The sequence below is a fragment of the Aquarana catesbeiana genome, linkage group LG02, assembly GCF_042186555.1.
Source record: "Aquarana catesbeiana isolate 2022-GZ linkage group LG02, ASM4218655v1, whole genome shotgun sequence".
Taxonomy (NCBI): Eukaryota; Metazoa; Chordata; class Amphibia; order Anura; family Ranidae; genus Aquarana; species Aquarana catesbeiana.
The window spans coordinates 520,152,174-520,176,762 of NC_133325.1; the positions used below are offsets into that span (position 1 = coordinate 520,152,174).

The 24,589-nt window shown below is 43.4% G+C and overlaps 1 protein-coding gene across 5 annotated transcripts in view; it reads left to right on the forward strand.

Moving 5' to 3' along the window:
* Positions 1 to 24,589, forward strand: part of LEMD1 (LEM domain containing 1) — a 430,972-nt gene that overhangs the window by 111,189 nt on the left and 295,194 nt on the right. For all 5 annotated transcript variants that reach the window (XM_073615805.1, XM_073615806.1, XM_073615807.1 and 2 more), the window contains one exon: positions 11,244 to 11,345. In XM_073615805.1, coding sequence (XP_073471906.1) covers positions 11,244 to 11,345 — 102 coding nt within the window. The remainder of the gene's footprint in view (positions 1 to 11,243; positions 11,346 to 24,589) is intronic.

Genomic DNA, 24,589 nt, shown 5'->3' on the forward strand with positions numbered 1-24,589 from the left:
GATTTATCATCGCACCTGGAAGGCTTACATCTCGTTGTGCGAGGCTGTGGGGTGGTATATAAGATCCTTGTGTTTTCTGCAGCATGGTGTTGATCAGAAGCTTGCTTTGAGCACTATCAAGGGGCAAATATTGGCTCTGGCTATCTTTTTTTTTTTTTTTTTGTTTCAGCGGCCTTTGGCTGCTCACTCGTTGGTGCGCACATTTATTCAGGGGGTTCGTCATGTGGCTTCCCCGGTACGTCTGCCGCTACCTCTGTGGGATCTGAACCTGGTGCTCTCGGTACTCCAGAAGCCATCGTTCGAGAACATTAGGGAGATCCCCTTGCGCTTTCTCAGAAGGTTGTCTTTGTGGTGGCTATTACGTCCGCTCGGCGGGTTTCTGAGCTGGCGGCCTTGTCATGCAAGTCTCCCTATTTGGTTCTCCACAAGGATAAGGCAGTGCTGCGTCCGCATCCCTCTTTTCTTCCTAAGGTGGTATCTACCTTTCATCTAAATTGGGACATTTGCTTCCTTACTTGTGTCCTCGACCGTCTCACCCCGAGGTGATCGCCTTGCACTCTTTGGATGTGTTACAGGCTCTCAGTGTTTATCTGTCGGCTATGGCTCCTTTTCGAAGGTTGGATTCGCTGTTTGTCACTGTGACTGGTCCAAGGAAGGGCCTGGCGGCTTCTTCTGCCACTATTTCTCGTTGGATCAGACAGATTGTTGTCCAGGCTTATGCCATCAGGGGGCGGGTGCCCCCCTTTCCCGTCACGATGCATTCCACCGGGGCGGTTAGTGCTTCCTGGGCCTTCCGGCATCAAGCGTCCGTTTCTCAAGTGTGTAAGGCGGCTACCTGGTCGTCAGTACACTTGCGCCAAGTTTTATAAGGTGGATGTTGGGGCATCTTCAGATGCGTGTTTCGTCTGCAAAGTTTTGCAGGCAGCCGTCTGAGGTTTTGGCTCCTCTTATGGGGGGTTTTTTGTTTCCAGTGGAGTTTTTTTGGAAATATTTTTCAGCGTTCCCACCCCTCGTTGTGGCACTGCTTTGGGAACGCCCCTAAGGTCAAGACTGGAAGTGCTGTGTCCGTCAATGAACAAAAGAGAAAATGGGATTTTTTTTCTACTCACCGTAAAATCCCTTTCTCTGAGTTAATTGACGGACACAGCACCCACCCCTCCTGTTTGTGTTTGTACTGCTTTATAACGAACTGAGCTGCCTGTAGCAGAGTGGGGGGTTACTGCCAGTGAGGACCGCCCCTAGGCGGTGCTGTCCTTGTGTTTTTTTTTTTTTTCTTTAATTTCTGCCTAGTCCTACTCCTGAAGGTGGCGATATAACCCTAAGGTCAAGACTGGAAGTGCCGTGTCTGTCAATTAACTCAGAGAAAGGGATTTTACGGTGAGTAGAAAAAAAATCCCATTTTATGCGATACAGCACTGCATCCCTTTAACTGACAATCGCATGGTCGTGCAACACTGTATCCAAACAAAATTGTCCTTTTTTTTTTTCCCACAAATAGAGCTTTCTTTTGGTGGTATTTGATCACCTCTGCGTTTTTTTTATATTTGCGCTATAAACAAGAGTGACGATTTTGAAAAAAACAGTGTCTTACTTTTTGCTATAATTATCGCACATTTTTTTTCAAAAAAACTATTTTTTTTCCTCAGTTTAGGCCAATATGTATTCTTCTACATATTTTGGTAAAAAATAAATTGCAATAACCATATATTGATTGGTTTGCGCAAAAGTTATAGCGTCTACAAAAAAGGGGCTAGGATTATGGCATTTTTATTATATTTTTTTTTACCAGTGATGGCGGCTATCTGCGTGTTTTTTTTTGTTTTGTTTTTGTTTATCGGGACTGCAATATTGAGGCAGACAAATTGGACACTTTTGACACATTTTTGGGACCATTGACAATTATACAGCGATCAGCGCTATAAAAATGCACTGATTATGGTATAAATGTCACTGGCAGAGAAGGGGTTAACACTAGGGGGCGATCAAGGGGTTAACTGTGTTCCCTAGTTGTGTTCTAACTATAGGGGGGATGGGACTGACTAGGGGAAGAGAGATCGGTGTTCATACTTGGTATGAGCACACGATCTCTCTCCTCTCCCCTGAAAGAACTGGGATTTGTGTGTTTACACACACAGATCACGGTTCTCGCGCTGTCACAAGAGATTGTGGGTGTCCGGTGGTCATCGCGCCCGCGCCAGGCATTCACAGTGGCTGCGGGCGCCCCTAGTGGCTAAAAGGCGAAGCGACGTAAGGCAACGTCGTTTTGCCCAGCCGTGCCATTCTGCCGCAGTAGAACTGTGGCAGCTGGTCGGCAGGCAATTAATGTCTCAACATGCTCTGAAAATAAAGCACATAAGCAGTTGGACATAAAGGAATTGTTTTCTTTAAAAAAAAATGTAATCTGAATTTTTGACTGAAAGTAGCCACCTTTTGCAGATATTATAGAAAGAGGGTGGGTTTGGGACTTTAAATGAGGCGTATGATACACCTCCATCCCTGTTAATTAAAAGAAGGGGGGTTGGGACTTTGAGTGAAATGTGTGTTTGTACAACTGAAAATTATTCCACAATATTACAGAAGTTTATTCATAAATTGCACATGAGACATGGCACATTGCAAATATGACGAGCTGATGTACATAATAGACAACCATTGAAATTCCATTGTTACACATAAGTGAACTTCCTTTATAGGATAGGATGTAAACGCATAAAAAGACTGCATTTAAAAGCTTGACGCGTTTTGTGGGACTTGACAAACGCTTGACGTGGGACCCTATCTTTCACCTTTGGGTTCTTTTTGTCCTTGTCCTTTTTCCTTCTATTTGGTTTCCCTTCTTTTTCCTTGGTCACTTTAGGCATTTCCTGATTCTCTGGACAGGATTGGTCTGTCGCGATCCCTGGACATTTGCACTTTTCTCTTTTTTTGGTATCAAGCTTTCTGGTGGTTTCCAAACACAATTTCCTCTGCCTTCCCCCGCTTTTTTTCTTCACATTGACCTCACTAGTACACAGGCTGTATGCCTCTTGCTAGTCACACCTCATTGATCACACTTAATTTTCATTAATTTAGATATTGGAGCTGCTTCCAGGCACCACTATGTCATTTCCCCATGGACACCCTTAATTTCTCCTCTCCTCCCCTTGAGTGTGGTGTTGCCCGCCTTGGCTGCCCGCAGATTCACCTCCCCTCAGCTCCCAACAGGGACATTTTCCAGCCTTCCTCAACTTTCAGTTCTCAGCATTTCATGACCTATTACAGAGCTGACATGTAAGTAATTTTTGGGGTGTCTGGCTTTTTTTCCTACCCCCTTATCTTTTATTGATTTAAGTAATTTGGAATATCTTTCATATTTTTTGTTGATCTGCATTTGCTTCTGAAGAAAAGGAACTATATCCACGAAACACGTCAAACTTTTAAATGCAGTCTTTTTGTACGTTTACATCCTATATAGGAAGTTCACTTATGTGTAACAATGCAATTTCAATGGTTGTTAATTATGTACATTAGCTTATCATATTTGCAATGTACCATGTCTGATGTGCCATTTATTAATGAACTTCTGTAATATTGTGGAATAATTTTCAATTGTACAAACACACATCTCACTCAAAGTCCCAACCCCCTCCTTTTATTACCTTTTGCAGCTATAACAGCCGAACACACGCATGACTTGCTTTCTACAATGGAAATCAAATATTATTAGAAAAGATCTTCCCAACACTGATGCAAAAGTTCCCACAAATATGTTGCACTTGTGGGCTGCTTTGCTTTCACCCTTTGGTCAATTTCATCCCAAACCAGGTAGATGGGACTTTGGTTTAAAAACTGTGCTAGCCATTCCATGAGCTACTGACTTGTATCTTCTTCTAAGGTAGTTCTGACACAGCCTGGAGGTATGTTTTGGGTCATGGCCTTGCTATAGGATGAACACCTGACAGAATAAATATTTTACCATATATTGCATGGTGCTGCAACAGTACTTTTAGTTTAGGGTGCCATTCGCTCTGCAAGTTGCCTACTCTGGATCCAGCAAAAGAGCCCCAGACAATTTCTCCTCCAGGTTTGACAGTTGGTGTCTCGCACCGAGGAACCATCCTTTCACCTACTTGACTGCATACAAAAACCCTGTGTGATGAACTGAAGATCTCAAATTGTGATTCATCGGTCCATAAGACCTTCTTTGTCTTCAGTAGTACACTGGCAGTGCTTCATGGCCCAGGCAAGCCTTTTTTTCCTTTGCCATTTTAGCAATGGCTTTCTTACAGCCACTGGGCCTGTCAAACCTGCAGCTCAAAGTCTCTTCTCTATAGCTAATACTGAGACTTGTCTACTTCAACCATTGTTGAGCTGTGCTTGAAGCTGTCATCCTGCAAGCTGCTTGTCACACAAGCTGTTGACTCAGAAACTTGTCTTCTATTTCTGTTGAGGCTTTGGGTCTGCCAGACCTTCTCCTGTCAGTTTCCCCCAGTTTCCAAGTGCCTTTTGATGGTTTAGCAAAATGTACCCAATGACACCTTTGCTTTCTTTGCAACCTCTCTAAAGGAAAGACCTACACTTTTAATGGTTGTAATTAGGGATGCACCAATGCCACTTTTTTGACACAGAGTACGAGTACCGATATTTGACATCATGTACTCGCCGATACCTTATTTTGGTCACGTGACCATTTAAAAAAAAAATTAGATGAAGAATTGAAACGCAGTCAAAAGATTATGAAAGAAAACATGTTTATTTGCTGGTCACAAAGCTGTTAAAGCACAAATTGCACAGAACATGTTATATAAAAAAATGTCAGTCATCAATAACATGTACATTGCAAGTTCATAATGTTTAGGCATGAGGAGAAGCAAGAACAGTACAGTACCTCAGTCAACTCACAAGACATTATTTATAAAATTTCAAAAACAAAAAAACAAAACACAACGTGTTTATTTCCAGTTCAACTTACATATGTAAGAGAAACACATTTCACAGACAGAACATTCCAGGATGGGAAGGATGTGTGTTAGGTTGGCATGTAGGCTGCAGTAAGGCCTCATGCATAGCTCAAAGCAGCTGCTTCTCTAGGTGTTTTAGCTCTTTTGAGCTTTTTTTTTTTTTCTCTACCTGTTACCTCTTCCCCTCCATGTTAGCCTATGTGTTCATTCATGGCCATTGGCCAAGGAACACTATGCGGTTTCAGAAGTTAAGTGGCAGGGCAGCTTACAGGCAGCAGGCAGAAAAAAAAATCCAAAGAAATTGGAAATGGAAATCTTTGGATTTTTTTCTGCCTGTAAACTTTCCTGCCACTAAACTCCTGAAACTAGGTTGCAATGGGCTGACATGGAGGGGAGGCGTTAATAGGCAGGAAAAAAGCTTAAACTCCTTGAGCAGATGCTTTTAGCTGCATTGTACAGGCATTATGCCTTGAAAAAGAAAAGCTCAAATGTCTCAGAACATTAAATATCATCATTGTTGATGACGCCACGTATAAAACAAACATCACAAGTTCACGTCATCACATCAACCAACCCAACTGCAATACAGTTAAATAATGTTAGGCCTGAGGAGGAGCAACTGATCAGTACCTCAAAACTAACATTATTTTGTAAACATTTTTTTAAATAATAAAAAAGTGCTAGCTTCTAGTTCAACTTCTTATGAAACTCATGAAAAAACATTTTTCACAGACCAAAATTAGGGTAATTCCAGGATGGCAAGGCCAAGGAGCCAAGGTCTTAGCAGCAGTAAGGCCACATGCACAATAAAGCTCAAAGTAGCTGCTCCTACAGGCATTTCAGCTCCCTGTTTTTGAGCCTTTCGTTTGCCTGTAGTGTTAACTCTGTGCCGCTCCATATTAGGCTATGTGTCCCCCATGCATTGCACGTTGAATCACCTATGGTGTGCAATGTGCACACCATAGGTGATTCACTTTTTCACTTAAGGAAAAAGGTTGTGGCATGGAGTTAAAAAGGCATTTTTTTTTTTTTTTTTTGAAGGCTAACATGGAGGGGATTTAACAGGCAGAGGAAACGCAAAAAAAAAAAACCAAACGCTCAAATGCTAGGTGGTGCAGTTGCTTTGAGCTTCAGCATGCAACTATGCATGATGCCTTACAGTTGGACAGTAACAGGCGGTAGATTACTTTTCCAATTCAAACGCAAGTGGCAAGTCTTTTTTGAGAAACTGAAGAATCTCTGCATGTTCAGTTAGAAGTTGGTTTCTGGTGTCAGTCAGAATGTGTGATGCTGCACTGAACAATCTCTCACTTTCCACACTACTGCAAGGAGCTGAAAGATATTTTTGTGCCATTTGGGCTAGAGTGGGAAATTGCAGTTTGACTGCCCAATACTCGAGAGATTTATCCGAACGAGGCACAGTGACCTCTCCAAGATATGCTTCTAGCTGTATGGTAGCAGCTGTGGGAGCACTGTTCTCAAATGTAGATGAATAAGCAATTTCTTGAAAAACACTGTCCACAGTCACACCGGTACCTGGCTGTTGCTCAGTGTGAGGCCTTTTGGTAGCTGGTTTCTCAAGCACCTCAGGTGTAGCTGCCTGTGCCTGTAGTACCTGTACAGAAGATATTTGTTGCATTTCCAGCACGAACATCTCTTTGGCCTGCCTGTCAGCGTCTGCATTTGAGAAAAACCGATCTTTTTTACCTAGAAGAAGAAAAATACAAGACATTAGACAACGTCATGCAAGCAAAGCAACAACAATTGATTACCTTGGATCGAGTAAAGTAGCAATGCAGTAAAGTGGATTTTGCTCCATGTCAGAGAATCGTTTCTGCAAAGCACCAAGCAATGTGTTCTTCATCGTTTTTAACACCCTGGTCCTCCTCCACTTCTTTAGATAATAATTGCTGTAGCACAGTCACTGCAGGAATTGCTCTGTGTATACAAAGGAGCATGGGGGAGCTTATGTCCATAATGGGGGTGGTAGTGACACAGCCCCGAATGATCCCCAATGGCTCAAAAGTGATATGGTCCAGAATTATTTAGACAGAATAAAGGTGGCTAAAGCACCTGGACCTGATGGCATCCACCCACGGATCCTAAAAGAATTGAGCTCTGTAGTTTTCAAAGCCATTGTATCTAATTTTTAGGGACTCATTAATGACGGGAATAGTACCACTGGATTGGCGCAGGGCGAACGTGGTGCCTATATTTAAAAAGGGATCAAAGTCTTTACCAAGTAACTATAGACCTGTTTAACTTCTATAGTTGGGAAGATACTGGAGCGTTTAATAAAAGACCACATAGACGAGTTCTTGCTGGGAAAAAACATTTTAAGCAACAGACGGCATAGATTCATGAAAGACAGAAGTTGTCAGACAAACCTGATTTCTTTTTATGAAGAAGTAAGTAAAATCTTGGACAGAGGGGTGGCTGTGAACGTGGTATACTTGGATTTTGCAAAAGCGTTCAACATAGTTCCCCACACGCGGTTCATGTGTAAGGTAAAGTCTACAGGCTTGGAAATATCAGTTTGTAAATGGATAGAAAACTGGCTAAAAGACAAAATTCAGAGAGTAGTGGTTAATGATTCTTACTCTGAATGGTCTAAGTTTATCAGTGGTATACCCCAAGGTTCAGTGCTGGGACCCTTACTTTTTAATATCTTTATAAATGATATTGGGTCTGGGATCGAAAGTAACATTTCTGTCTTTGCAGATGACACCAAGCTATGTAGTAGAATAACGTCCTTACAGGATGTCTCCAATTTACAAGCCGACCTCAATGCACTGTCTAATTGGGCGACTGTGGCAGATGAGGTTTAATGTTGAGAAATGTAAAGTTATGCCCTTGGGGGCTAAGAATATGCATGCATCATACATGCTAGGGGGAGTACAACTGGGGGAATCCGTGGTGGAAAAGGATCTGGGGGTTTTGGTAGCTCATAAGCTCAATAATGCAATGCCAAGCTGCGGTTTCCAAAGGGAGCAAAGTCCTTTCTTGTATTAAGAGAGGTATGGACTCTAGAGAGAGAGATAATTTTGCCCCTGTTCAAATCATTAGTAAGACCTCATCTGGAATATGCAGTTCAGTTTTGGGCACCAGTTCTCAAAAAGGATAACGGGGAACTGGAGAAAGGTGCAGAGAAGGGAACCAAACTGATAAGAGGCATGGCGGAGCTCGGCTATGAGGAAAGATTAGAGGAACTGAATTTATTCACTCTTGAGAAGAGGAGAATAAGGGGGGATATGATTAACATGTTCAACTATATAAGGGGTCCATATAATGAACTTGGTGTTGAGTTATTCTCTTTACGGTCAACCCAGAGGACACGGGGGCACTCTTTACGTCCTAGAGGAAAAGAGATTTCATCTCCAAATACGCAGAGGTTTCTTCACAGTAAGAGCTGTGAAAATGTGGAATAGACTCCCGCCAGAGGTGGTTCTGGACAACTCGGATTGCTTTAAGAAAGGCCTGGATACTTTCCTAAATGTACATAATATAACTGGGTACTAACATTTATAGGTAAAGTTGATCCAGGGAAAATCCGATTGCCTCTTGGGGGATCAGGAAGGAATTTTTTTCCCCTGCTGTAGCAAATTGGAGCATGCTCTGCTGGGGTTTTTTGCCTTCCTCTGGATCGACTGAGGGTATAAAATTGGGTATATTGGATTGTACGATATTTTTTTATTTTATTTATTGTTTTTAAGGTTGAACTGGATGGACTTGTGTCTTTTTTTCAACCTGACTAACTATGTAACTATGTAATTACATTTTGAGGCAAAAGAATCTGAACAACTCACATGCTGAGTCAACTCTTCAAAGGGAGCCAAGATGTTGATCATCTTCTCCATGAGATTCCACTGATTTGCAGTGATCGTTGCAGGCAGCTTATGTTCTGACACATATACTCCAATGGCCCGTTTTGCTCTATCAGAGACTGCATAATGTAAAAAGTGCTGTTCCAGCAAGTCTGAACATCTTGTTGAAGTCTTTTAATGGGTTGACTAAGCTGGATCTGAATATCATGCAGCTGAGAATATGCCAGGTTTGAATGTTTAAAGTGCCCAACTATTTTCCGCCCAACTCCCACAGCCTCCGTAATGCTGCGCTGTGATAAAAGCCCCTCTGAGACAGTCAGCTGCAGTGTATGTGCCACACATGAAACACTCTGAAGACCAGCATCTTTACACCTTTTATAATATTTCTGCCATTATCACGGACTACCACATGGACAGAACTTTTGGGAATCGTCCAAGTGTCAAGCATTTCTTCTAGTATGCTTCTTATAGCTTGGCCTGTGTGAGAGCCTTGAAATTTCTTTGCATGATGCATGACTTGGTGCAGAGTGAAATTGGCATCAATCCACTGTGCAATTAAGCTAATTACAGACACGGGACTCACACTACTGCTCCAAATGTCCGTGGTGAAACTGATGGCCTTTATGTCCTCCTGTAGCATGTTGGTAATGTGTTTTTTCACTGTGTTGTGTAATTGTGGCAACATGACATCTGTGACATGACGGCGGCTGGGAATTTCGTACTTTGGCTCCAAAAGATTCATAAGTCGACAAAAACCCACATTGTCAACTATTGATCGTGGCTGATCATCAAGAACGATGAATTGGGTAACTACTTCAGAAATTTTTTTAGCCCTTGGGTTATCCATGGAAAATTTTTCACGTCTGGCAAGGGTTTGCTGCAGTGTCAGCTGCTGAGTGCCAGAGCTAGTGACAGCTGTAAATTTGCCATGCTCAGTCTTGTGTTTCATTTTGAGGTGTTTTATGAGATAACTGGGATTATAAGAACTAACTTTTGAACCTCCTCTGGATATTTTGGCAGAACAGAGTTTGCAGTCTGCAATGCGTTGTTTGGTTTCATCAATTTTAAAAAACTTCCAGACAGCTGACATTTTTCTGGCAGTGGCATCCGTTTGCATTGCACTTAAAGCCAGAAATAAGTAAGACTCTCCACCTTATGGGGGAAAAAATGAGGAAAATGGGGAAAAAATTTTGAGCCCAAATGTTTTGTTTTTCTGATTTTCTTTTTTTTTTTTCACACATGATGACACTTACTATATTTTAGAATAATGAAGCTGCTCTCACTGTTGCTTGTTGTTTGTTAATGCTGCATCCAGCATCTTGGTATGGCCAAGTAAACCAGCGGGGATTATGACATCCATCTGTTGGGTACAATGGTCGGTATCTCTACAATACAAAAAGCAGAGGATGGTCACAGGCACATGCAGGAAAATGTTAGGCAAGAAACAATGATGATTTATGTAACAGCAGCAGTCATTTGCCGCCATGATGGACATGTTAGGCAACAGAGACAATGTGGGACACTAAGTTACGTAACACACAGAAACACAGGCCGGCCGCCATGCTGGACAGGGGACATTATGTTAGGCAAGAGAGAGAGACAATGTGGGACAAACTAAGTATAACACAGGCCGGCTGCCATGTTAGGCTTGATAGAGAGGCAATGTGGGACAAAACTAACTAAAGTATAACACAGGCCGGCCACCATGTTGGGCAAATGATGATGTAAGCAGTGTATGTACAGCAATCACCGGCCGTGGGACACATATGAAGAAAGCAAGCAACAGTTAGAAATAGAGAAGAGCACTCACCGGCCGCCATGAGGGGACATGGTGTAAGGCTCGCCATGTGGGGCAGCCATGTAGCAGGTGCAGCAAAACACGTCTGTCATCAGGGAAACGGCACTCACCGCCGTGTGGAGAGGCCGCAACCTTATCCAGGTACCGCGCTCTGCCCAAGCTGACAACACTTCCGGTATCGGTTTCTGGTATCGGTGAATTTTCACGAGTACCAATACCCCTGAAAATGGCAAGTATCAGCACCGATATCGGTATCGGTGCATCCCTAGTTGTAATGGTTGGTCTGTCTTCCTTTTGTTAATTGCCTTTTTAATTGTCATTTCCAGAGCAGTATACTACTTCCCTGCAGTACAGTACTGTCCAAACATTGCTTGAAAGGGTTGTTAACCCATTACTGTTGCCCTGGAAAAAATTAAACTTTTATAATTCTGAAATGTACATTTTTCAGTTTTTGTAAACTGATTAACTTGCAATGTATATGTGTGTCTAACTCTTCTTGTTACACTGAAATGTTCAATGTATTTTATGTGAAGCATAGTTTTTTTTCTTTAGATGAAGTATTCTTTTACATAGTGGTTGCTCTGGTCTTAAATGCTAACATTTGAGGGGTTAAAGCACACATTACTCTGCCTTATATTGGATGTTATGCCTTTATTTTACTGTTGCATCTTCTGTTTTTAGCCAGTACTAGAAGTGTTTATGAAAAGAGGCTGCAGCAGCTGTTGGAAAAAGTGAAAGTCCAAGAAAATGGTGACGATCAGTATTCAGACAGTGATGATGAAGGTTGGTGCAGACTGCTACAAAACAAAACTTTCTTTGTCTAGTCCATGTATGCATGTGTGTATGTGTATACAGTGTCTCACAAAAGTGGGTACACCTTACATTTTTATCAATATTTTTTTATATCTTTTCATGTGACAACACTGAAGAAATTACACTTTGCTTCAATGTAAAGTAGTGAATGTACAGCTTGTATAACAGTGTAAGTTTGCTGTCCCTCAAAATAACTCCACACACAGCCATTAATGTGTAACCCACTGGCAACAAAAGTGAGTACACCCCTAAGTGAAAATGACCAAATTGGGCCCAATTAGCCACACCCCCCCCATTGTCATGTGACTCAGTGTTACAAGGTCTCAGGTGTGAATGGGGAGCAGGTGTGTTAAATTTGGTGTTATCGCTCTCACACTCTCATACTGGTCAAGTTCAACATGGCACCTCATGGCAAAGAACTCTGAGGATCTGAAAAAAAGAATTGTTGCTCTACATAAAGATGGCCTAGGCTATAAGAAGATTGCCAAGACCCTGAAACTGAGCTGCAGCATGGTGGCCAAGACCATACAACAGTTTAACAGGACAGTTTTCACTCAGAACAGGCCTCGCCATGGTTGAACCAAAGAAGTTGAGTGCATGTGCTCAGCATCATATCCAGAGGTTGTCTTTGGAAAGTGGAAGTATGAGTGCTGCCAGCATTGCTGCAGAGGTTGAAGGGGTGGGGTCAGCCTGTCAGTGCTCAGACCATAGGCAGCACACTGCATCAAATTGGTCTGCATGGCTGTCCTCCCAGAAGGAAGCCTCTTTTAGATGATGCACAAGGCCTGCAAACAGTTTGCTGAAGACAAGCAGACTAAGGACATGGATTACTGGAACCATGTTCTGTGGTCTGATGAGACCAAGACAAACTTATTTGGTTCAGATGGTGTCAAGCGTGTGTGGTGGCAACCGGGGGGGGGGGGGGGGGGAGAGTACAAAGACAAGTGTGTCTTGCCTCAAGCATGGTGGTGGGAGTGTCAGGGTCTGGGCTGCATGAGTGTCTCTGACACTGGGGAGCTACAGTTTGAGGGAACCATGAATGCCAACATGTACTGTGACATACTGAAGCCAAACAAGATTCCCTCCCTTTGCAGACTGGGCCGCAGGGCAGTATTCCAACATAACAACCCCAAACACACCTCCAAGACCACCACTGCCTTGCTAAAGAAGCTGAGGGTAAAGGTGTTGGACTGGTCAAACATTTCTCCAGAACCTAAACCCTATTGAGCATCTGTGGGGTATCCTCCCTTCTGAGACTGGGCCGCAGGGCAGTATTCCAACACTAGAATGACCCCAAACACACCTCCAAGATGATCGCTGCCTTGCTAAAGAAGCTAAGGGTAAAGGTGATGGACTGGCCAAGCATGTCTCCAGACCTAAACCCTATTGAGCATCTGTGGGGCATCCTCAAATGGAAGGTGGAGGAGCACAAGGTCTCTAACATCCACCAGCTCAGTGATGTAGTCATGGAGGAGTGGAAGAGGACTCCAGTGGCAACCTGTGACGCTCTGGTGAACTCCATGCCCAAGAGGGTTAAGGCAGTGCTGGAAAATGGTGGCCACACAAAATATTGACACTTTGGGCCCAATTTGGACATTTTCACTTAGGGGTGTACTCACTTTTGTTGCCAGCAGTTTAGACATTAATGGCTGTGTGAAGTTATTTTGATGGGGCAGCAAATTTACAATGTTATACAAGCTGTAAAGTCACTACTTTACACTGTAGCAAAGTGTAATTTCTTCAGTGTTGTCACATGAAAGGATATAATAAAATATTTACAAAAATTTGACTTTTGTGAGATACTGTATATACGTGTGTGTGTGTAAATATACTGTATATAATATGCACAAAATAGGGGACAGACACAATAGACATGAATGTCAGACATATAGTTTTTTATTTTTTTTTTTTTTTTTTTTTTCTTCTTATGTCTCCATTATTATACTGTGCCATTGCTCCAAAATTTGAGGTGTGTGTAGGAGGAGTTTGTGTGTCCAATAGCAACCAATAAGTCTCCCTTTCATTTCTCTATTTCACCATGGGTAATCAAAGTAAATAGCTAATTAGTTGCTGTAAGAAGAAAAAGATTACAATACCACAGCAGAATAAGGAGACAAATAAGCCAAGAGAGACACACCTCAGAGGATGTAGATGCAAAATGTGGGTTCAGTCAGATACACGTTAGACGCAAACACAAAGGGCTCGATAAATATTCCATACTAAAGCTGAGCTCCAGAAAAAATGCTAAATACATACAGTGGGGGAAATTAATTATTTGATCCCCTGCAGATTTTGTAAGTTTGCCAACTTACAAAGAAATAAAGGGTCTATAATTTTTATCATATGTGTATTTTAAATGATAGAGACAAAATAGCAACCAAAATTCCAGAAAAAAACACATACAAATGTTATAAATTGAGTTGCAGTTCAGTGAGTAAAATAAGTATTTGATCCCCAAGCAAAACATGACTTAGTACTTGGTGGTGAAGCCCTTGTTGGCAAGCACAGAGGTAAGATGTTTCTTGTAGTTGGTCAACAGGTTTGCACACATCTCAGGAGGGATTTTGGTCCACTCTTCTTTATAGATCTTCTCTAAATCCTTAAGGTTTCTTGGCTGTCTCTTGGCAGCTCCAAGTTTCAGCTCCCTCCATAAATTTTCTATAGGATTAACCTTCCTGGCGGTCTGATTATGTCTGATTTTTGAATGTCAAAACATTGCTTTGCATGGAAATTTTTTCTTATATTGTAGACCTGTAATTCTTAGGAATAACTCACTTAAATCTGTCCAAACAAGAGTCTAGTAGACATTCCGGGTATGATAAAGTTTGAAACACTAAATCATAAATTATATTGTAAATAACTATAAAAATAATATAATACATTTTATTCTATAATGTAATCATATCAAAGACACTGAAATTTGTCCAAACAAGGGTGCAATATTACTAGTCACTGTAAATATCCTGGGTATGATGGATACATTTTGAAACATGGGACTGCACAAAGTCCGACGTCACAATCGGGACAATTTGAACCTGGTTTCCTTTCTGATTTTCTTTCCACTGTCATCTCACTTCGAGCAACACACCACCATCCTTGGAGTCCATGCAGTCAACCCATGCTAGATGCTGCATGTAAGGAGGGACTCTGCTGGGGGCACCTGATGTAAGGACGGACTGCTGGGGACGCCTGATGGCATCTGGTTGTAGGCGACGTGGCTAGTGACACACTCGGGACTCCCACTGATTCTGCATTATGGCTCATTTATATCTGACCTTTTCCGAGAAGAAACATTGAGGGAATTCTTGTGAACTTCTTCTTCGGGGTTCCCGTTGCTGTGGGCTGCCTGCCCGATGTAGTGAGAGAGGACTCGGAGGCTCCATCATCCCTGGACATTTCCACAACTAAGCTTGTTCTGACCCCCCTGAGTAAGGGCGGTCGCAGGCTTTCTGGTAAGCCTTCATCTTTACCATTTGGTGGTGGGCTGCACGGGAGGTGGATCGAATATTCCCGAATCCTGCAATATATCTTCCTCCGGATCTCTTTTGGATTTTACACATTGTTATTTGGGACACTTTTTTGAACTTTTTATTTTATTTTTCACTTTTATTATTCTTTTCACACATACCTATTTCTGGCATGGTCCCATATTTAAAAGGAATATCACTATGTATTGTATAGATATAAGCTTTAGATGATTATTTTTGGTGTATTTACATTGTTTATTCGGCATTACACCCTAGCATTATCAGAGATTGTGCACCAATTTCTAATCACCAGTTACACTCTTATGTCCAGCGCTACACTGATTGCTGTATATTTGATCTTTGCCTTATATCGAGGTTATAGTGTTTAGCAGCAGGATTTTACTCAATCTTTGTCACTTACGATTCATTTATTTTTCACATCTTCACATTTATGCACGTAGCGCGGTTCCTTATTTATTTATAACACCACCATCCTTGCAGGTGCTTAATTTTTCTCAGTTTATGGGATGTAGTCCATGAAGTGATGACCATTCAGGCGTTCTGGGTTGACAATGCCAACAGCACGATGTACAGCTGTATTCACAGCCATTGATGGTGTTTGGTGGTTCACAAAGATACGTTCGTCAAATTTCCAAATAAAGGCAGAATGAATCACAGGCTTGTCACTCTTTTCTCAAAAAAAAAATGTAGGCATTCCAAAGCATTGCTCAAGAAGATGCCTGAAGATCTTCTTGTAGTACTTTTTTTGTTGTTTCCTCATTGCTAGGTAGAATGTCATTGCTTGGTCAGCTCTGTCGATACCTCCCATGGTGTTATTGTAGTCTATCGCTACTTGTGGCTTCATGATTTATTTCCCACCTTTTGTGCGTACCATAACAGTGGAGGTATTATGAACTGTACTCATTAGGCACACATCTATCTTGTCACACCAATCATAGTGCCATCATTTTGCCTTTCTGCCAGGCAACCATTTCTCCAGTCTTCAGCTTCTTATTGCCAAACATTGGCGGCATGTTGCACCGGTTAGCCCTAACGGTTCCATAGGCATCTGTTTTTGTTTTGCAGAAGAAACTCCTAAAGTTCAGGAGATGTATAAAAGTTGATGGTTGTTGCACAATAGCCCTGATTTAGCAATGGCTCAATGAGTGAACGATCGGAAGATGTTGCCATTCCATAGTTGCTGTATTTTGGATTGAATTTTGTTCCTTTTCCAGTGTATAGGACTGAATTCTAAATGTAGCCAGTTGACGGTTCGCATAGCATGTAGGATTTTACGCCAAATCGTGCTCTTTGATGAAATGTACCCAGCTGAGCCTTCCCTTGTAGGCCATTAGACTATCATACCAGATGCACCAGTAAATGGGAATCTTGGGGGCACTGCATGATCTGTACCACAGTCAATAGAGCACCAAGTTCACACATCACTGAGCTCAGTCGCAGAATCATCACTGTCGTCGTTATCAGTGTCTAATGACGAATTTCCCCACAAATCACTATCGCTCAATTCTGCAAGTGATTCTAATTCACTATCGCTGTTTTCTAGCTGGTCTAAAACTGCTTTTGATGTAGAGGGACGCTTTTTGGATGCCATGGACGGTCTCAAGTTTCCAGGCAGAAAGAATGACAGAATGGTAAAAGTGCAGGCAGGGCACTGGAGTAAGCACTAGGGACAAAACTGAGTTGAAATGATTTGATACAGTAATGTAATCCTAACAGATTACAATGTATTGTGTGTTATGTTTTGTACTTTTTTGAATTTGCTGCCGGTATGGCCCCCATGCATCGCAACGCTCGCAGGGAATGGAACCCGGAACACTGATGCATCGGGCGGAGGACATTGCGGGATCCTAGGGACACTGTAAGTAACTGTACAAGGATACTGCAATGTAATCCCAAGTGTGGCTTGGGGTTACCACTTTTGGTACCGAAATTTAACCCCGAGCCACTCTGGTTTACTGCCAGGGAGGTTAAGGTCTGGAGACTGATTAGGCCACTCCATGACCTTAATGTGCTTCTTCTTGAGCCACTCCTTGGTTGCCTTGGCGCTAGGTTTTGGGTCATTGTCATGTTGGAAGACCCATCCACGACCTATGACCAACCTCCTGGAAGAAGGTTCTCATCCAAGATTTTACAATACATGGCCCAGTCTATTGGCCCCTCAATGCGGCAAAGCCGGCCTGTACCTTTTAGCAGAGAAACAGCCCCAAAGCATCATGTTTCCACCCTGGTGCTTGACTGTAGGGATGGTGTTCTTATGGTCATAGTCAGCATTTTTCTTCCTCCCAAACACGTTGTGTCGAGTTAATGCCAAAGAGGGGGATTTGCCGTGTTTTGGAGGAAGAAAAATGCTGACTATGACTGTATATGTAATACATGCTTTACCTGCCAAAGGGTTTGTATTCCTTCCCATCCAGTTCTAAATTGTATAATGATCAGCTACACAGCACAGCTACTGTCTGGCAAGTCACAAGACCTGATTTCTTTATCATCCAATGAGGGACACAGGAATTCAGAAACTCTGAAACAGTTCATGTTATATGCTGCTGCCCACGGGAAGTTTGAAAACTGGAAAACAGAAAAAATGTTGCAGATTAGCCTCTGTATACCCTTGCTTTTAGGACCTTAGAATAACGAGGATAGACACAAATCCAGCCAGTAGCAAGGCTTGCTCGCACCATAACTGCTTTGCAGGCATCAAAGTTTATTAATGGAGGGACTTGAGGTCCTTGGTTCACCTGGACAAGTGGTCTAACTGAGAGGTCTGCTAAGGCGAGTAGAGCAACATCTAAGCTTGATGAGACTGCATTTAATCCAAAAGTATACTTCCACTAGGTAGCCCAAATTGTGTCAAAGTAATCTCCGTGCTCTTTCAGGTTGCAATCCATGCTTTGGCTTCTATTATCTTGGTTACTTTCCTGATCCAGTCCTCGTGACTAGGAATACACGCACTCTTCCAATGGATCAGTAAGAGGCTTTTCGCTGCAGTAAATAGGTGTGTAAGAGTGCTACGCTTGTAATGGCCAAGTGGAAGAGTGGGGAACATGGAGCAAGGGGGGTTCAAGCTTAACATATGGGGTCCAAAGCCCAGTCTTGTTAGTACAACTGTGAGAAAGCTCCAATCCATGCGGTCGAAAACTTTTAGTGTCGGTGGAAAGTACTCGATAATGGGGGTAACGTGAAGCACCTATGGGCCCAATGAATGAGTTGAATTGCCCTGATAGTTATCCCTGGCCTTCCGACCTACTATGAATACCTGATGTTGGAACTCTTGCAAAAATCTTCAGGTCCTCAGAAGTTTGACCTCCACAGAGGCACGAGACAGGGCTGCCCATTGTCCCCACTACTGTACGCTCTGGCTGCGGAACCACTGGCTGTTTCTATCCGGACAGACCCAGAGATCATAGGATTAAAAACTGGAACCCTCACAGAAAAAATCAGCATGTACGCTGATGACACACTACTTTATTTGGCGGACCCAGGTCCTTCCCTCCACCGGGCTCTTCAGACAATTGAACGTTTTGGGAAATTCTCGGGCCTCAAAATAAATTGGGGGAAATCCCAAGTTTTACCAATAGACACTTTCCCACCCACGGAATTCCAAGCCACCCTACCATTACAAAGAGTAGACACAATTAAATACTTAGGAATAAATACCTCCAAAAATCCAGCAGACTACATAACACTAAACATTAAACCATTATATTCCCTTATTAAAACTAAAACACAATCGTGGACTAGACTACCCTTAGGAGTATGGGGCCGCATTAACCTTATAAAAATGATACTACTCCCTAAAATATTATATATACTCTGGCACACCCCAACATACATACCTCTAAAACACTTTAAAATAATGGAGTCCCTTCTCAAGCCCTTTGTGTGGGGAAAAAATAGACACAAGATTGCATGGCAAACCCTCAAAAACCCAACAGACATGGGGGGTACAGCACTTCCGGACCTTAATCACTACTATATTGCGTCCCAACTCTCCCAACTTTACCATATAGATAAGGTGGACAGTGAAAGATTCCGGATGCTAATCTGCCCACAATGGGCCCAAGGAACCTCAGATTCCATATATGCTATCACTGTGGGCACTAAGACCAACGAAGGTAACACACACAAAACATCCCTGTTGTATCAATACAGACGCATCTGGGAACTCGCAAACAACAAACTCAATATACCCAGACACAACGACTTCACTCCCTTATGGTGCAACAGAGACCTACCAGAGCTCCATAATATTCATGACCCGAGACCTTGGTTGGAGAGGGGTATACTCTACTTACACCATGTCTGGTCAAATGGAACCCTTAAAAACTTTGACACCCTTAAAGAGGAAAAAAAAAAAAAAAAAAAAATCTTCAGGTCCGTGTGCCAACAGTGAAATGCGGTGATAATTTTGAGGAAAGGTATCATCCTTTTCTGCTTCTGGGAGAACCATAATGTGCGCTAAAAAGCTCCCTGCAGGATCTGGCTACCAATACCGAGTGAATTAAAGTTTTTACACATAGGTGTAAGGAACAATGGTAGAAACTTCAAGTAGTGCGCCTTTGTGTAGCTAACAGGGCCAGGGCTTTTACCATTAGGTAGAGATTTCACAGTAGCTGCCATTTCTGCAGGGTTGAAGGGGAGTTCTAGTTTGGCCTGTTCAGGTGTAACATTGGGGTATTCAGAGGAGGAAAGGTAGTCATCTACACGGGAGAGTTTCAATGCTCTAGCAGCAGGAGAAGGTGGGAACCAGATTGCATAATAATCGCTGAACAAGAAGGGAATTTTGAAAGTGTGTAAGACTAAGCTGTTGCAGAGCTCTCGGGAACATCCTGCCTGTGTGTTGTTTTGGAGGTAGATCCTGCCTGGTGTTAGCAAGGATTACAAGCTATATCTATCATTTTGGAAAAGCTGTTTGTTAACCCATAATTCTGCATTGTAGGAACAGGAATGGTAGTGTTTAAATTAGAAGAAATATACACAAAGATATAGTGAAAAATGTGCATGCATTGGTAAGATTACCTTAAAAGCACTAATATATAAAACCAAAATATCCAAATGCTTTGTTAAAAATAAAAAGTTAAAGTGGAACCATATCCAGGGATTTAAAGTGGTTCTAAAAATAGGTTTTTTTACCTTAATGCATTTTCTGCATTAGGGTAAAAAGCCTTATGTGTGAGTTCCCCACTCCAGCCCCCCCTTTTACTTCCCTGAGCCCGATCTTGATCCAGTCTTGTGCCCAAGAGCAGCGGCACTCTGTTCTCTCTCTCCTCATTGGACAATTGTGGTAGCAGCGGAAGCCATCAGGAGAGAGCGGAGGACAGGGCCAAGCCATGATAAGTGTGCCAGTGCTTGGTATAGAGGCAGTCGGGGGGTGGAACCAGGATGCTGGCTGGTGACCCCAGAAAAGGAGAATCGGGGCTGCTCCTTGCAAAACAATTGCACAGGCCAGGTAAGTGTTATGTTTATCTTAAAAAAAATTTAAAAAAGTACCTTATTTATAATCACTTTAAAAGAGAAGTATGTTTTTCCCTTATCGTCTTTCAGGACAGCACATGAGAGAGAGGCTCCACCCACTAGGAAACGGGAAACACAAACTCCACCACATTTTAAAAGGAGGCTCCTCTCCGCAGCTCGTCAGTTTTTGTGTTTCCTCCGGCAAGGGAACACCTAGTAGGGGCCAGGGTCTCTTATGGTGCTATCCTGAGAGGCCAGGCTGCCTACCCCACCATACCTTTCTTTTTCCTCCAGAGAGTCCGATCCTCCCACACCGCGCCACAGGGTTGCTGGTAAGTGGGCTCCTTTTTTTCTCTTTCTTTGCTCATGATGAGCTGGACCGTTCCTGGAGCCGCTCCTTAGGCGGCGGCAGCCGTTCGCGGGCTTTTTTGAAACCGCGTGTCGGCGTTACTGGCCGCCGCCATCTTGGAAGAGTACAGACTCGACCGGTCGGAAGTGAGGTATCCGACGAGGGGAAGGCGCTAGGAACGGGCGCATCATTTCCGATCGGAAGTGGCGCAGAGGAAGAAGGGAGGAGCGGTCCTGGTGCCTATATTCCGGTTCCGGTTGGGCGCAACGGCGTTTTTTGACTCCGGAACCGACGTTCGTAAGAGCCACCGATCGGTGCAGCACCACTATGGATTCTGTGGCAGGTGCATGTGGGACAGGCACAGGCACCAGCAAGGCCCAGGTAAGAGGCTATAGTGAATATCCTGGTTACTTTGGTGCCCCTCTCACAAATGTTTTTTTCCCCCTTGGTGGCTGGGGCCTGTCTGGGCACATGGGGTTAACTGTTGTTCCTCCTGTGCACCTGTGGTGAGTCCGTTAGGAGGAAGCTTTGGCTTAATGAATGCTGGTGTTTTTTCTCTTTTGTCATTTTTTTCTGGCAGGCTAAGAGCTCTGAACCAGCCATTAAAAAGAGATGCCCCTCATGTAAAACAAAGTTACTGGAGGGTTGGAAGAAGACTTTATGCCAAATTTGCATTGACTCCTTAGTCAAGGAAGAGGCTTCTTCTGCGTGCAGCGACATAATCGCATCAGTTAAGAAAGAGCTAGATGCTACTATACAGGCTTTTCGCTCTTCTCTTGTAACACCAGCATTAAGTCAGGCAACTACCTCAGACCCCTCTCAGGACTCACACTTAACCCCAACGGTAGAGGCTGAGGCTGGCCCGACTACCCAAAAGGGGTATTCCCCCTCATACTCTGGAGAAGAGGAGGAGGAGGAAGAGGAAGAGGCAGATGCACCTTCTAGATACAAACTGTCCTTGAAACAAGTAGACAGTCTGTTGAAAGCAATTTATGCAACATTGGGAATGGAGGAAGAAAAAAGAGAATTATCGCTGCACGATAGAATGTATGAAGGGCTTGGTGAAGCATCAGGTTGCACTTTCCCTGTACATTCAGTAATCTCGGAGACCATTAAGAAAGAATGGGCTGACCCAGAGAGAAAACCCTTTTTCCCAAGAGCTCACAAGAGGCGTTTTCCATTTAATGATAATCCTGAGTCACTTTGGAATAAAGTCCCGAAGTTGGATGCAGCTTTTTCCCAAGTATCTAGATCAACAGATCTGGCATTCGAGGACATGGGTACTTTGAAGGATCCTATGGATAAGAAGGCGGACCAACAGCTTAAAAAAGCCTGGCAGTCCATTGTAGGGAATCTCAAGCCTGCTATGGCTATGACCTGTGTCTCCAGAAACATGGAGTTCTGGCTAAATCAGCTAAAGGCACATATTATAGCTGATTCACCCAAACAGGAGATTCTAGATTCCTTCCCAACCCTTATAGCAGCTGTAGCATATATTTCTGACGCCTCTGCAGATTCTATAAGAATGTCAGCTAGGTCAGGGGCCCTGACCATTGCAGCCAGGAGAGCGTTATGGTTAAAGACATGGCCTGGGGACGCAGCTTCCAAAAATAAGTTATGCGGAGTGCCATTTTTGGGAGATCAGCTTTTTAGTCCTGATCTAGAATCTATTTTGGATAGAACAGCTGATAAAAAGAAATCCTTTCCGATTAAAAAGAAAAAGCAGCCAGTTAGGCGGTTTTTTCTACCTCAAAAAAATCAGGAAAGGAGTAACGGGCCCCAAGAAAAAAAAAGGAATTGGGCGGCGCAGAGAGGAAAAGGCGAAGGGAATGTCCTTTTCAATCCTCCTACGCAGGCCAATAAGACACAATGACTTGGTGGTGCCTGTGGGAGGAAGGCTTCAAAAATTCCTTCCTCTCTGGGCAAACGTAACAAAAAACCCTTTTGTTTTGGATTCAATAGCCCAGGGTTACAGGATAGAGCTGTTGAACCTTCCTCCAGAGAGGTACTGCGTAACAAATTTGCCAAAAGACACAACAAAAGCCCTAGCCATGAAGAACCTGTTAGGGGATCTGATAAAACAGGGTGTTGTGGTTCAGGTGCCTCCGGAGGAAGATTGCCAAGGGTTCTACTCCCATATTTTTCTGATAAAGAAACCATCAGGAAGCTTTCGGCTCATCCTCAATTTAAAACCGCTAAACAGGTCAGTCCAATACAGGTGATTCCGCATGGACTCCATCTTTTCGGTGAGAAATCTCTTAGTCAGAGGATGCTTTATGGCATCAATCGACTTAAGGGATGCGTACCTGCATGTATCTATAGCTGTTCAGTCCCAGAGATATCTGAGGCTGGCAGTAAATATGGGGAGGGAGGTTTTGCACCTTCAATTCAGGGCCCTCCCATTTGGTCTAACTTCCGCCCCTCGAATATTTACCAAAATTATGGCGGAAGCCCTAGCTCCCCTCCGGCTACAAGGGATTGCGGTTATCCCTTACCTGGACGACCTCCTTTTCTTTGCCCCTTCCAGGGAAAGGTTACAGGAGGATCTGATCAAGGCTCGCAGTCATCTGGAGGCCTTAGGTTGGATTATAAACATCCAAAAATCAAATTTCAATCCAGCACAAAGAGTCCAATTTCTGGGGTATCTTATAGACTCAGTGGATCAAAAGATTTTTCTTCCAGAAGAGAAGAAAGTGAAGGTATTGCAGGCAGTATCCAGCCTTCAGACGAACCTGGAGGTATCAGTCAGAAGGATTATGTCAGTACTGGGAACCTTGACCTCAACCATGCCGGCCATTCAATGGGCCAGACTCCATTTCAGACCCCTTCAGAGTTTTCTCTTAAAGATCTGGGATCACAGTCCAGAAGCTTTAGACTCAGAGGTAAGGCTTCCCACCAGGGTAAAAAGGACCCTTTGGTGGTGGAGAAATCAGGCAGTGCTGTCAAGGGGTTTACTCTGGTCCTTCCCAACAGAGAGAAGGATAACGACAGACGCCAGCAGTTGGGGATGGGGAGCACACTGGGGTCAAGACATAGCTCAGGGAGTTTGGTCCCCAGTGGAAGCAGGAAGGTCATCAAATTGGAGGGAGTTAAAGGCAGTCGCTTTAGCCTTGGTTGCCTTCTCTCCAAACCTTCGGGGGTCCCATGTGCAGATATTGTCAGACAACGCCACCACGGTGGCATACCTGAACAAACAAGGGGGCACAAGGAGCGGGACTCTTCTATTGCTATCTTCAGAGATCCTAGAATGGGCAGAGAGTCATCTACTTTCCCTGTCAGCTGTACATCTCAAGGGCATGCTAAATGGAGTAGCAGATTTCTTGAGCAGACAAAGGATTCAGGAGGCAGAGTGGAGTTTGAATCCAGAAATATTCACTCTAATAACCCAGAAGTGGGGATGCCCGCAGGTGGATCTATTCGCATCAAGAGAAAATGCTCAGCTCCCTCAGTTCTTCTCCCTGCACCTGAGACAACGGATCGATAGGGATAGATGCCCTGGCACATCCTTGGAATTTCCAGCTGGGTTATGCCTTCCCCCCTTTTCAGCTAATTCCTTTAGTATTGAGGAAGATACAGAAGGAGAAGGTGTCGGTAATCTTGATCACCCCGTACTGGCCAAAAAGGGCCTGGTTTTCCTCCATTCTACTAATGTCAGTCAAACCTTTCTGGCAGCTTCCCCTCAGACAGGACTTACTACTTCAAGGTCCAGTGTATCATCCGGATATAGCAAGACTAAGTCTCACTGCTTGGTATCTGAGGAACAGCTGTTGAAAAACAAGGGTTTGTCAGAGCCTCTAGTAGCTACTTTACTGGCTAGTAGAAAGAAGGTGACTAGAGATATCTACGCTAAGGTTTGGAAAGTCTACAACTCCTGGTGTCGCTCGGCAAACCGAAATTTAGAAGACATTGTGTCGGTTCTGGAATTT